Source organism: Acanthisitta chloris, unplaced genomic scaffold (assembly GCF_000695815.1).
Source record: "Acanthisitta chloris isolate BGI_N310 unplaced genomic scaffold, ASM69581v1 scaffold8364, whole genome shotgun sequence".
In the NCBI taxonomy this organism is placed as follows: Eukaryota; Metazoa; Chordata; class Aves; order Passeriformes; family Acanthisittidae; genus Acanthisitta; species Acanthisitta chloris.
The window spans coordinates 9408-23212 of NW_008669800.1; the positions used below are offsets into that span (position 1 = coordinate 9408).

General features: G+C 43.6%; 1 protein-coding gene across 1 annotated transcript in view; it reads left to right on the plus strand.

Annotated features, from left to right (window-relative positions):
* NUTF2 (nuclear transport factor 2) overlaps positions 1-12841 on the plus strand; it is a 14369-nt gene extending 1528 nt beyond the window's left edge. Inside the window, exons 2-4 of the mRNA XM_009073445.1 lie at positions 247-318; positions 4401-4499; positions 12304-12841. Of these exons, the coding sequence (XP_009071693.1) occupies positions 247-318; positions 4401-4499; positions 12304-12417 (285 nt within the window). The 3' untranslated portion in view covers positions 12418-12841. The remainder of the gene's footprint in view (positions 1-246; positions 319-4400; positions 4500-12303) is intronic.
* Positions 12842-13805: the final 964 nt, after the last annotated feature.

The window sequence follows — 13805 nt, forward strand, 5'->3', positions numbered from 1 at the left end:
GTATTCCTGTATCACTACTTCCACCACAAGACTCCGTTTTTTCTTCAGTGGTGTATTCCCAGTCAACTGAGCTCCTGTGACCTGTGCCAGGTGGTGCTGTGGCCAGTCACTTTTGCTGTGAATTGCTTGACTTAAGTGAGTTGGAGTATAACCCTGCAGGTGTACTAAGGATAAACAAAATCTCTTACCAGGATTGCTGAAGGGTTATCTAAGCAGGTTGATGACTTTTTTTTCTCCTCCCCTCAGATTGATGCATCATGCCTTACATGGGAAGGACAGCAGTTCCAGGGCAAAGCAGCCATTGTTGAAAAACTCACTGTAAGTCTGTAATCCCTTACTGAATGTTTTGGGAAACAGTTATGAAGGCTATAAGGTAATTACTTCTGAAAGTTTGACTTAGACATAAGCAGTTTAAAAATCTTGAATACAGAACTTGTGCTTCTAGCTTTGCTCTTCAAAAAATGTTACTTGTGATTCTACATATTGGGGTGTTCCGCTGGCAGCTCTGATGGTGGAATGTTAATTGACTCTGAGGTTTACATGGTTATTTTGTGACTGCAGTTGTTTGACATTGATTTATTCCTTTTCTAAAGGTCTAATGCATGAGCTGCCTCTGTGATCTAGAAGAATGAAAGGTGTCTCTGCTCTTTTCAGGCATGCCAAGGAAGTAGCAATAGCAAACCTGTTACTAGGATCTGTCTGTGATAAAGGCCAGACACATTATTGCCAAAAACAATTTGTTTTCTGATACGTAAACTACAAATGAGTTCTGCAGTAGAGAAGCCGACTTACCCTCAGTGCAGATTTGTCAGCTGCTCAGGTATGGCTCAGGACTCAGACAAGTATTTGCTCTTTGACAGGTGAGAGGAAAGTATTTCTTACTCAGGCTGTGGAACTCCATGTTCATTTAGACAAACTTGGAGAAGTTTTATCTTTTTGAGTAAATCCATGCTTCTGTTATAAAGCTGTGTGCACTTAGAAGCTGTCATGAGATGGGAAAGTTTTACTCTTGCAAGATATGTGGAGGACATGCCTTAGGTCCTCAGGTCTGCTCAGAGCATGGTATTTCATAAAGATGCATCATTTGTATTACATATTGAGCAGAAAAATAATTGCAACTTTACCCTTGTTGCATAGCTACTAGTAGGTCCTGTCTTGTGGAATTGCTCCTTTCATCCAAGGCATCTTTGTGAAGGGCAAGTTTTTCCCCCAGCTCTGTGTTTTGGGTGGCTGTGTGGCCATACACTTCAAATAGCACAGCTTGCAACTGCTCACCTCTAGGTGAAGAGGTACTCAAGCTCCAGAGTCACTTGTTTGTGTACTCAGTGTTCTTTAGACTTCTGGGCTAGCAGCCATTTAGATACCCAACCAGCTAAGCATTTGCTTGGCCCCAGTGTCTGACTGCTGCCTTGGATCCATCCCAGTGCAGATCAGCCCCTTTCCCACCACAACATTACTCATCTTCACCTTCCCTGTCTGTGGTGCACGTTGGACTTCCTGGGGTCACGTGCCTGTTGCACAGTCTTACTTGGTGAGTGAAGACATGCTACTTTGCTTCAGGGAAACTTTTTCTTACTTAGGTCTGCTTCAAGTGAGGAAGAAATGCAGTACAGTTACTCTGTGCCCTTCCACTGCCAGGACTCGTTCTGGGGCTGTATCAGCTTACAGGACTCTGATGTTGCTCAGCATAGCTCTGTCAGCACTGAGCTGCCTGTGCTCCGTTTGCTGTTTCAGCTGCATGTGCTCACCTACTCTGCACTTCTGCAGCTGCTTAGTCAGTAGAGCAGATCCCTGAAAGTTTCACCCCGAAATTCTTTCGCACTTCCTTAGTCATATATCCTTCAGTGCCTGGTGGTGAAGAGATGTCAGCACAAAGAGGCAGGATTGTCTCTTACACCAAGTTCTCTGCTGTGTAACAGCAATGCTCTGGCACCTTTTCAACCTACTCTGTCAGGTGGTGCTAATACAGGAGGACAAGGTTGTAAAGGCATTGCTCTGCCAGCACTGGCACACCTGTACCTTATTCCAGTGTGGGAGCTGACACTTGTTCCTTCTGTCCTAATTGATGCTGGACTTGTTTTACATAGAGTGCCTGTGCTAATCAGGGCAGCCTGATTTACACTGAGCATTTGAGATACTCCTCATGTAGTTCTGTGGCTTCCTGAACCAAGGAGGAAACTGGGACAGGTAGTCCTGTTGGCAGGAGTGAGTTTAAGCTACTCAATTTTATTCTTGCAGAATTTCTCTTACCTTCAAGGAAGATTCCATGGCTTTGCTAGTGAAAGCCTGGACAAATTTTAGTGTCTGAGGATGCTAAAAGCCTTGGTTGTTGTGTGGCTTCTTGCTTTTTAAACACTTATATTGTATTTTTCGTATCACAAAATGCTTCTCTCCAGTACAGATGGACATCCATAGGCAACCATTTTTTTGAGGTACCTTCTGCCTCTCCCAAAAATCAGTGATCTTTCCTATCAGCTACTTTCCTGCTCTTTCCCGTGGGATTTGCCCCAGAGCATCAGAGGAGTAGTTCACTTGAATGGCCAACTGTTGGGATCCTTTTCTGTGAAGAGGACAATCATAGCATCGTTAAGGTTGGGAAAGGCTTTCAAGATCAAGTCTGACCTTTGACCAGGTGCCACTATGTTAACTAAACCACAACACTAAGTGCCACATCCAGTTGTTTTTTGAACTCTTCCACTTTCCTGAACAACCCATTCCAATGCGTAACAACCTTTCAGTGAAGGAATTCTTCCTGATGTCCAACCTGAACCTTCCCTTGCACAGCTTGAGGCTGTTTCCTCTAGTCCCGTAGAATCAGGTACTTGAAACAGTCAGTGTCTCACCCAGCCTTGTATTTGGTTCCTTGTCACCATTTTGCAGAGCTGTTGACTCTGAAGCCTTTCCTTCCTCCTTGTTTCTTCTCCCCAGCCTTGCCACTCTTGTCACTGGAACCTGCGTCTGGACACAACCACATTCATTGCTGCCTTTTCAAGAGACTCTTTTCGCAGGACTTGTCCAACAAGAGGCTTTTGTGCTGAGGTGGGACCAGGCTTTGTAGTACTCCTTTGTCAAAGGAAGATGATGCAGTGTCCTAGCCTATAGTTGTGCAGGCTCTGTGGGCACATTCAGGTTTGGGATGGTCACCCTGGAAAATAGTCTGCTGATAGTTCAGAAAAGACTACTCTGGATTTTTTTTGTTATTGTTACTAAATATCTACTCCATATTAAAAACCAGTTGGCTCACTTTGCACTTCCTAGTTGCTTGGGATTGTCTTCCCAGCCAAGAGGAAACACTACAGGCTTTATTAAAGAGTGTTCTTGAATAGTGTCCCTCTAATTAGAGGGCTGTTCCATACTCTTAATTTGCTTCCCCAGGGCCTGATCCTTCAGCACTTTCTATGTTCTCAATTATCCAAGGATTTAGCTTCCTGGAATTCTTCCTAGAGCCATAAGCTTGTAAATCCAAGACTGTAGTTCACATCCATGACAACAGGACTCGCGTCTCTCCCTAGGCCTTCTGGGAAGTCTTTGAGGCTCCTTCCACTAGAGTGAAATGCAGAACTTGTCAAAGTATGTGTTTGGGTCTGCCTCAACCTGTTACCAAATTGAAGAAATGCAGCAAAGGCATCAAAATGTCACCTGAGGTTTAAATGACCATGTGGTGCCATCCTGGGCAGTGCCTGGCCTCTGGGTGTCAGCCACGTGGTTCACCCAGAGCTCCATCCATGCTGAACTGCCACTTGTAAAGCATCTAGCAGTACTGCAGCTTTTGGTACAACAGTGCCAAAATTTCGTTTGTGTGGCAGGACTTTGAGGTCCCTCAGATATTTGATGTTCACTGCTTGGAATTGTCCGTGGTTGGAACACGAATGTGGTCTCAGTTGAAAGAGAGGAATTGTTCTTTAATGTCTGGTGTGTTCCTTGCACATGTAACTCCAGACATACTGACATTGGCTACCTGAGCATCGAATTAAGGGAAAAGTGGATATGTGGATTTCAGGTCTTAAATACTGATCCTGAGTCATCCACTTGCCATTCAGAGTTGTCAGGTAAACCTCAAGTATGAGTTGGTAAAATCTTTTAACGCTGTTCTAAGCAGAGGTTTGTGCCTTCAACATGTGAACTTTGAGCTTACAGATAATCTGAAGCTCTTTGGGCTGTGTAATTAGAGTGGAAAAGGTACCGTTTACTGTGTACGGTGACATTACTTCTTGTCTTGGTGCCTGAAAACCACAGCTGTTCGGATTGACCCAGCACAAGTAGCACCACGTTGCAACAGCTCTCCACACAGCCCTACCAAAACACCACTTCACAACGTTGGATTTTGCTCAGTGTTTGTTTTCTAAGTTAAATAATGCAGTTACTGTACATTTCCTGATTTTGATTTCTTTTCATTGCAGAGTCTCCCTTTCCAAAAAATACAACACAGCATCACAGCACAAGACCACCAGCCAACACCTGACAGCTGTATACTCAGTATGGTAGTGGGACAGCTTAAGGTAAACTCTTTCCATTACAGGTTAACAAGTGCTTATGTCTTAGATTTTTGCAGGATTCTAAATCACCTGATTTCTGAAAACACTATAATGCTCTCGTGGGTGGGAAGGAACACGGGTAAGCTTGCATTGGGACATCATTCTTCTGCTGTTCAAGACTGTCAAGAAACTGCTCATCCCTTCAGATAACTAGCACTAGGTAAACTACTTGTAATTTGACAGTCATGTTCTGGCAAGCAAAGTACCATGGGTTTTGTGGTGCATACAAATATGTGGGTTCTAAAGGCATCAGTATTTCCCTTACCCTGATGCAGGAAGCTTTTGGTGTCCACTGTTGCATTTAAAAGCATCATCAGTGTTCTTGGACAGTATAAGCACATCTGATTTAATGTGCTCTTTCATGTAATGTGTGCATTGAACTCTGATTTAACAGGCTTCTGTTTGTTAGCTGACCACCCTTGGGCCCAGACATCATCTGTGCTGCCACAGCACACGAGAATACAGTCCTGGTGTTAATCCTGTCCAGTACCTCTGTAGTCAAAACTGATTCAGCAATGAGACTGTTGCCTCTGCGATCAAACGTTTATTGTTGAAACAGCTTCTTGTGAAGAATCAGATTATATTTCAGGCTGTAGTATTACTACCTTGCTGTGTGAGTGATACTACTGAACTGTATACACTTAGCCTGTTTCCCAAATATACCAGGGCCATAGACTTGTAAGTTAATGAGACTACTTATTAATGAAAGACATGGTCCTGGAAACTGCAAAAAATAACCTGTATGTGAAGTCAGCTGTAGACAGAACTTGCTCACAGTGGGTGGTGTTAATTTTAAAAGTGTGAAATTACATAGCAGTAGTTAAAATTATCAGTTAGTTTGGCCCAGCCATGCTGTGAAGTCAGGCCTCTAAAGCCATCCAGTCTTTAGAGCTGCCTGAATCCAGTTCGTTTGAAAAGAGCTGTTCAGGTTTCCTTTTCCTGTTAACTCTGGTACCTCCAGTATCAAAACATTCAAACTTCCACTGACGCTGTACTGTTTACTAAGCGAACGTAGGACTGAAAGTTTGAATCTGCTTGCTTAGCTATTTTCTTTGTTTTGGCCTGGGCTGTTGGGAAAGAGCAGTGCCCAGTGTATTGCATCCACTTCTAAGCCTATATCAAAACAACTTCCACTGACGCTGTACTGTTTACTAAGCGAACGTAGGACTGAAAGTTTGAATCTGCTTGCTTAGCTATTTTCTTTGTTTTGGCCTGGGCTGTTGGGAAAGAGCAGTGCCCAGTGTATTGCATCCACTTCTAAGCCTAACATAGCTTTGACTCTCATTAAAGTTGCTCCTGTTTCCTAGCTGCAAGCTGGGTTCCAGCTTTCTTGTTGCTCAGTCCCACCTGCACACACTCTGCTGAGCAAAGAGAGCCACGTGTGACCATGGGAAGCACTGCAGTGCAGGACAGGTGTGCAGGCAGACATGCTGGTCTCCCCTTGTGATCTGACCAAGGCTTTGTGACTCTGTATTGGGCCAGTCACATCTGTCCCTGGTTTAGCACAGACATATTTTAAGGTCATTGCATAATCTCCAAGCAGATCACAGCTTGCAGCAGTGATTGTGTTGAATCCTATGGCAAGATACCAAGTTCTTAAGGATTCTGTAAAACTATTGAGTTTTCTCATCCATCAACATAGTGGTTGTAGATGCAGTCCAGGAGCTTTCCATAAATACCATGAATTGGAGTTACTGTGATTTTTATCCTCTGAATAATTTTAACTTGCTGAAATACTCAGAATAATTTGGGAATCGTGTTAGTGCACCTAGGTATTTGGGAAGAACATACTGCCTCAAAGTATGTCTGTTGTCACTGTCAAATCTACCTTGTTCATGAACTTTTAGTAGGAGAGGCAATGTTTTTCCATTCTTCACATGTGTGTCTCTCAAATCCTGGCTTTAAAAATCACATCTTAATCCCTGGGAATGCTGCTTCTTAGTGAATAAGCATCCAGAAAGTCAAAGTCAACTTAGAACTTTAGCTTCATGCTTCTGCCTTGTGTGATACTTACACGGGTGGACAAATGAAGGATCAGCAACAGTGTGTGGCATGACATGGATGTCATATGTAGTGAACACTTCCTGTGTGAATTCATGTGTTAACAGCCATTGTGATGCCTCTCAGTTCTGGGCTGTGTACAGTGCAGTAACTGGGAACAGCCAGGTTTGGCTGGTGTGTTTTAACAAGTGGCTCATCTGCAGCCTCAGTTGAGCAGGGAGCACTGTAACAGACAAACGTGGAGCTGCATACTTGGTGCTATTTAAAGCTTGCCTTCTCAATGGTGTGCCTGCTCAGCCTGTGTCTCTTGGTCTCAAGGAAAACTGTAGAGAGATTTGCCCAAGGAAGGGCACTTCCACAACTATCATTAGCACAGTTTGAAGGGTAAAGCTGTGCCTCCTCCTTGCTATTCAGTTATCCATTTCATGGGACTGTGAGCCAAATTCTTCAAAGCCCAGGACAAAAAAGGCACTTGCTTTTAATCCTCTGCAGTTTTTCAAAACTTGCATGGTTTTATGTAGTGAAGGAGCATGCATGATGCTTTTAATAGAGAAACCCAAGAAAATGCAAATGCTAAAATACCTGTAACATGCCCTTTCTAAATTGTCACTCTCGGCATGATATTTAAATGGATTTTCTGAGGCATTAGTTGCTTGAATTGCTAGTCCCAAAAATTCAGTGGAAACATTATTCACTCTGAGCAAGCTGAGCACATCTTGCATTTCTTCCTTAAACTAGATATCTAAACCATTGGAGAGAAAAACAAACCAAAGCAGAAAAGCTTTCTCTTCTCCCTGCATATACTGTGGGATGAACTGTTACCAAATCATCTCTCTTAGCTGTACACAAAGAGTTCTGCAGAAATAATGGTACTAAGGATATTGCTGTCAAAGTCTTATTTCCTTTACCAGAGTATTAGGCCTCAAGCAGACCTGCAGACTTGGGTTGTTTTAAGCCTTTGGCCTCCCATGAGGGAGAGGATTTAACTGGGGCCAGTTGAAATGATGACTGCCCTGTGACAAGGTCAGGATGTGTATCTGCCTCTGTGCTGCTCCAGTCCACAGCCCGACATGCTAATGCCAGTGTGAACTGTAAATAAAGAAAAAAGCAACATCTTTTACAGCGGAAAATCATCTGCACTGAGGGGTCTGGGCACAACAGCTTCTTGGAGAAGATGTTGGAGAGTCACTAGTAAGGATCTAACTCCTCTAAAGCAGTACAGTAATTGCTTTCATTGAACAAGTTTACAAGTCAACACATGAAAGATCCTCTTGAAGGGATACTGAGATACGTATTAGTGTTTGGGATTTTTTTATCCTTTTGTAGAGGTATAATAAATAAACATCCACATCCTATTTCCATTTTTTGTTGCTATTCATTATCTAGGTGCTTGCTTGCTTCAGTTAGGAGGAGTAAGCATCACTTTAAGCCTTTAGGAGTGAGTTTCATTTGGTGTGACTACTTTGCCAGTGTTCATCCAGAATGTCACCCGGTGCCTTTGGTGTGCTTCACCTAGTAACCTATTTTCTCCTGTCCTGCTCAGGCAGATGATGACCAGGTTCTAGGCTTCCACCAAACCTTTTTGTTGAAAAATTTACAAGGTGCTTGGGTGTGCACCAACGAAGTCTTCAGGCTAGCCCTCCACAACATTTAACCCTCTGCCTTACCTGTCTTCCCTGCAGTCCTCGCTGTCCTGGTTGAGTAAGGAGTGCTCTCTTCTCGCTCTTCTGTCCCTTGAGCTGGCTGAGAGGCATGGCTGTGGTGTGGCACATCGGTGGCTCTCCCCAGAGTGTGAATTTTGAAGTGATTGTTGCAGAATTAATTGTAAATAACTAATTGTTATGCAGTGTTTTCTAGCCTTGAAAGGAAAAGGAAATTTGCAATTAAAATCACTGGATGTTTTTGTAATGCATGCTGAACACTTAAAGCATTGCTTAAAGCCTGTTAAATGAGGCTTAACGTCTGGAAGAACCTGCAATCTGGAGTAATTAGCCTTTCCTTTGAGGTAAGGGTAGTTGCAACCCTGCAGTTCAATCCACAGTTGCTGGTGAAGCAGTAAAACCATCTTTGACCAGGCAAGAGGAGGAAAGTTCTGCAGCTAAACTTGGCTTGCACATCCATCTGGCTACTAATACTCTGACATGACCCATAGCTCTGTGAGCTGAGGGCTTTCTTTTGAGCTTCCAAGTCAGAAGGGGTGTAGAAAAACTGGAAGAGGTCAAAATACTGCCAAGATTGTGGAGGTGGGGAGAGCTTGTGGAGCTGGGAGAGGAGGTGGGTTAAAGGCAGTCTGCCTGAAATGTAGGTGGAAAGTAGTTGAGCACTTGCAACAACCTGAAAGCAAACTCTTCTTGGTGGTGCCAGACAGTGTAATAAGGGAGAGTGGTTAAAACCATAGCTTGGGAGATGCAGATTGGACAAAATGGAAGATTTTCACTGGAAGACTGAAATCTGGGGAAGTGGTGCCTGGACACCTTGTGAAACATCTGTTCTTGCAGAATTGGAAGACGCTGCTAAGATAAAGCTGTGGTCTCCAGGACGGGGGGGGCTGGATTAGGTGATCTGTAAAGGTCCCTTCCAACCCAACCCATTCTGTGGTTCTGTGCTGCAGTGGTCCTGGCCTGGAAACCAGAGTGTCCTTCCAGTCTGATTCTGTGACTTCTTTAATTTTTTGTTCTAACTCCAAGATGGCGTGAAAGAATTTGAACTGCACAAAGGGGAGTTTTGTAGGAAGACTAAAGCCCCTGTGTTTCCAGCCTCAGCTCATACCTGAGCAAAATTCTGAGTTGGACATACCTAAATTTGGAGGGAAAAGTAAGGGTAGAGAGTTTCACTGGTGTTATCTGAGCTGTAATGAAGATCCAAACTGAAATGGGATAGGATTAGTCTGTGCTTTCTAGAGCATCATGAGTCACTGAACTGTGGGTCTTTGCTTTGTGCTAAGAGGACATACTCAAAATTTTGTCAATGAACTATAAAATATTTAGTTCACTGTAAATATAGTCTGGGATTTTCCTTGTTTTTAAAGTATACTGCTGCTCTATGCTATGAAGGCATAACATGAAAGGAATAAATAAAACAATGATGTGTGACTTCATTGTGGAAATTTGCCATCTGTACCACAGCAAGTGTTTTGGGGAAGAATTCCCTTTTAATCTTTCTTCATATGTCCGGCCCTGAATTGCTTAGAAAGGAAAAAATTCTTCTGCAAGCAAAGCACCAAGAGCCACAGTGCTCTTACTCAGACTGTGGGAACCAACACTAAAGCTACTCTGGTGGTGGCATTTGTTTCCAGAGGTGTATTTTAATGTACTCATGTCAGTAATGACAAGGTCAAATTTGGTGTGGAAACTACTTATACAATTTATAGTAGATGCTTCAGTGATCTATAGGAACAAGACCATAGGGCAACTTAGAGTTGAGAACCTACCAACGAGTGAGGCTGTAGTAGGATGTGTTACATTTGATATCTGGGAGAAGCTGGAAAAGGCACAGACCCAGGGGTTTCAGTGCACATGGATGTGTGAACTCTTTTCTGGCAGATGTAGCAATGATAATACTTCCCTTGAAATAATTGGCAGCCTGCCCTCATGTGTGCTAATGAACTGGATGGATGGCTGGTCTAATCCTGGGTAATTCCATGTGGTCACACTGGGCTCGTTACTGTGGAGCCTCTGCCTCCAGCATGAGGAGGTGTGTATTGCCATGACAAGCTGCCCAGTTCAGCTCTTGGACAGTGACTATCAGCACTGCTCTTGCTTTAAGGACTTTCATTCATTCATCTCTTGAACACTGACTTGCTCATATTTCTGGCCTTACTCGTTGCCTTCTTAGTTTCTGGCTGTACTAGTTTCCTCATTCACTTTGTCCTTCATGGTTTTATAGTGATGTATTTGTTTTGCCCATTCTGATTACACTTCTGCAAGCCACAGAGTTGCACTCAATTGACTTTCTTCGGTAGGAAGCTATGCTGTAACTAGATCATTTTTGACTTTTCTGACTTCATTGTATCGTTTTAATATTTTTAAATGATAAAAAATGCATGCAGGGTTTGACATGTGGGTATTCTCTGCTTAGCTATGCATTTGCTTACTTCTGGGTTTTGGTTCTCTGTTCCTTCCCTAATAACTGCTAACCCTGTGTTTGCCTTGATAGCTTGGAGTTCTCAGATGGTTTAATAAATAAATATCCATCCTTATTTCAGTGATGCTTTCCTGAGGGGCCAATCTAGGGCCCTTTTTGGTTTTCCTCTGTGAATTACCATACAGTTACTGAATGTGCACTTCATCTATGCCATTTAACATCCTGGGCAGTTGTCACTGAAATCCTTGCAGTGGTTTTGGGTCTGAATGCAGTTTCTCCATGCACTTGAGCCCACCAGTGCTCTGGCAGCCTTGCTGTTCTGTGGCATAACTGATGTCCTTTTGTAGCTGATTTGTTTCACAGTCAATTTATCCTAGACATGAATATTACTTTTTTTAAGTAGTTTATTTTTTGGTTTTGGAGGGAAGTTTTTTGTAGTCTGCTTTGCACTTCAGACTTTGCAGTTCTTGGTGGACAGCAGCAGAGCATTGCCAATGACCATTTAGTGCTCTGACAGTCTGTCTCATGTGCTGCTCTGGCTGCTGCTTTTCAAGGCTCATTTTTATATTCAAAATCCCTATTTCCTGAATAGTCAGGTGTTGAAGGAATAAAGCTTAAAATCCTCCAAAAATGCTGAATTTAATACACAGCAGAAGATTGTTTTGTAGCTTGGGCCCTGTGTGCTGTTCAGATTAAATCCTGTTGTGTGACTGGTAAATAAACATTAGATGGGATAACTAGTCTCCCTCTAACACTATTTTCTACTTCCATTTAATACTGTGCGTACAGTCCAGGCACGTTGAAGGAATAAAGCTTAAAATCCTCCAAAAATGCTGAATTTAATACACAGCAGAAGATTGTTTTGTAGCTTGGGCCCTGTGTGCTGTTCAGATTAAATCCTGTTGTGTGACTGGTAAATAAACATTAGATGGGATAACTAGTCTCCCTCTAACACTATTTTCTACTTCCATTTAATACTGTGCGTACAGTCCAGGCACTACATCAGTGTACCCAGTGGCAAAGGCAGGAGTGCAACACTGCACATTCCCTGTGCTAGAACACATTGTTGCAGCTATAGCCAATGCTTTTCTGCCTTCCGACTGTTCCTAGACAGTGGAAGTGGGAAGTAGTGTGTTGCTGACCTGCTGTACCTGCTCTGGGAAGGCTTTCAAAGCCCAGAGCATTACCTGGATCTTTCAGGCAATGCTGATGATCCCAGCTTTTACAGGAACTCACTTCTGTCATCAGTTCAAAGTACAGCAGCTAAAATATGATTTAGAACCACCTTGCCTTAAACTTGGTCCCTGGGCAAGGAATTTGTGGTTCAACACTGAGGCAAACTCATTCTATCAGTGTTGTGGAGCTGCAGGAGTGACATGTCTGGAAGTCTCTCAGAAAACGCCGATTGCAGGTGGCATTGCAGGATTTCTGTTTGGAAGTCTCCCAGAAAACGCCAATTGCAGGTGGCATTGCAGGATTTCTGTGCAATGGGCCCTGGGGGTTTGTCTGCAGAGTCCCATGGAACGGACCCTCTGGCAGTATTGGTGTCTCCTGAGGTACTGCACATCTTACAGCATGCAACATTGCTGTTAACATGAGCTTTTAACTTGTCTTACTATGAGTTTTGGAATAAGTTTCTCAAATAAAGAGCTTCTTAAACTTTTTTTCTCCTCTCTCTCTACAGGCTGATGAAGATCCTATCATGGGATTCCACCAGATATTTCTATTAAAGAACATCAACGATGCCTGGGTTTGCACCAATGACATGTTCAGGCTAGCACTGCACAACTTTGGCTGAGCTGCTCCTCCCGAGGCACCCAGGCTATTTTTTTTTTTGTTTGTTTTATTTTCCTCCTCTCTTAACTGGTATTATTCACACTCACGGAACATTCCAAATATCATACACAAACCTGCAGCACTGCAGAGCGTGAGCAAGCAAGACTTGTGACCTGCCCTTCTGCTGAGTTTACATTGTCACTAGATGAGTTTCTTGTGCATGATGTTTGGAAGTTAGACTTAGCTGCATTTGATAAGAGAAATTTGTGTTGTACCAGCATGCCTCGGAGAGAATTTATAATGCAAAAGGTTGTTGTCTATGTACTGACAAGATGCTCTATAACCCAAAGAAATGAAAGAACAGCAGCCTGTACAGCCCAGTTATTGATTTGTTCAGATGTTTCAATGCTACGTTACACAATAAAACAGAGATTTTCTTAACAGTTTAATTTGTTTTAATGAGTTGGCTGTGGAGTGTGTGGATCACCTGCTGTGGCTATCCTGTGTCTGCCTGGTGGGGAAATGCTTGCAGACCTGAAGCTCGAACTGAACAGTGCCTGACAGTTTTACCATCAAGGGCAGGGCAGGTCTGTCCTTGGCCTTTTTCCCCTCAGCTGCTTTCAAAGCCGGGCTGGATAAAGCCATGAACAGCCTGGTCTGGTGGGAGGTGTCCCTGCCCAGGGCAGAGGGTTGGGACTAGAAGATCTTTAAGGTCCATTCCAGTCCCTTAACATTCAATGACTCTACGTTAACAGACTTCCAGCTCAGTTTTTAACATGGACATGTTAATTTTCGGCGGCTGTATTTTAACAAGGCAAGTGCCTCAGATAATACAGGAGGATCACAACAGTCATGGTAGCCACTATGAGCATGATTACGTGTGGTCACACTGGGCTCGTTACTGTGGAGCCTCTGCCTCCAGCACGAGGAGGTGTGTATTGCCATGACAAGCTGCCCAGTTCAGCTCTTGGACAGTGACTATCAGCACTGCTCTTGCTTTAAGGACTTTCATTCATTCATCTCTTGAACACTGACTTGCTCATATTTCTGGCCTTACTCGTTGCCTTCTTAGTTTCTGGCTGTACTAGTTTCCTCATTCACTTTGTCCTTCATGGTTTTATAGTGATGGATTTGATGGTAGCCTGTAGCTACTGTGAGAAGAGCTCTCTGGATCTGGCACTGGGGTAATCAGCAGTAGCTGATTAACAGTTGGACCTGATGATCTTGGAGGTCTCTTTCCAGCCTTGATGATTCTGTGAGCTCGTGTTCACGCAAAGCCAAACAGCACAGCTGTATTTCCCACGGGCGACACGCACAGGGTGCAAGTCCCGTGGAGTTCGTCTCTGTCCCCGAAGCCCTGGGCAGGTTCTGCCCTGCGCTAGGACGGGGGTGCAGCTGCCGTGCGCGGCG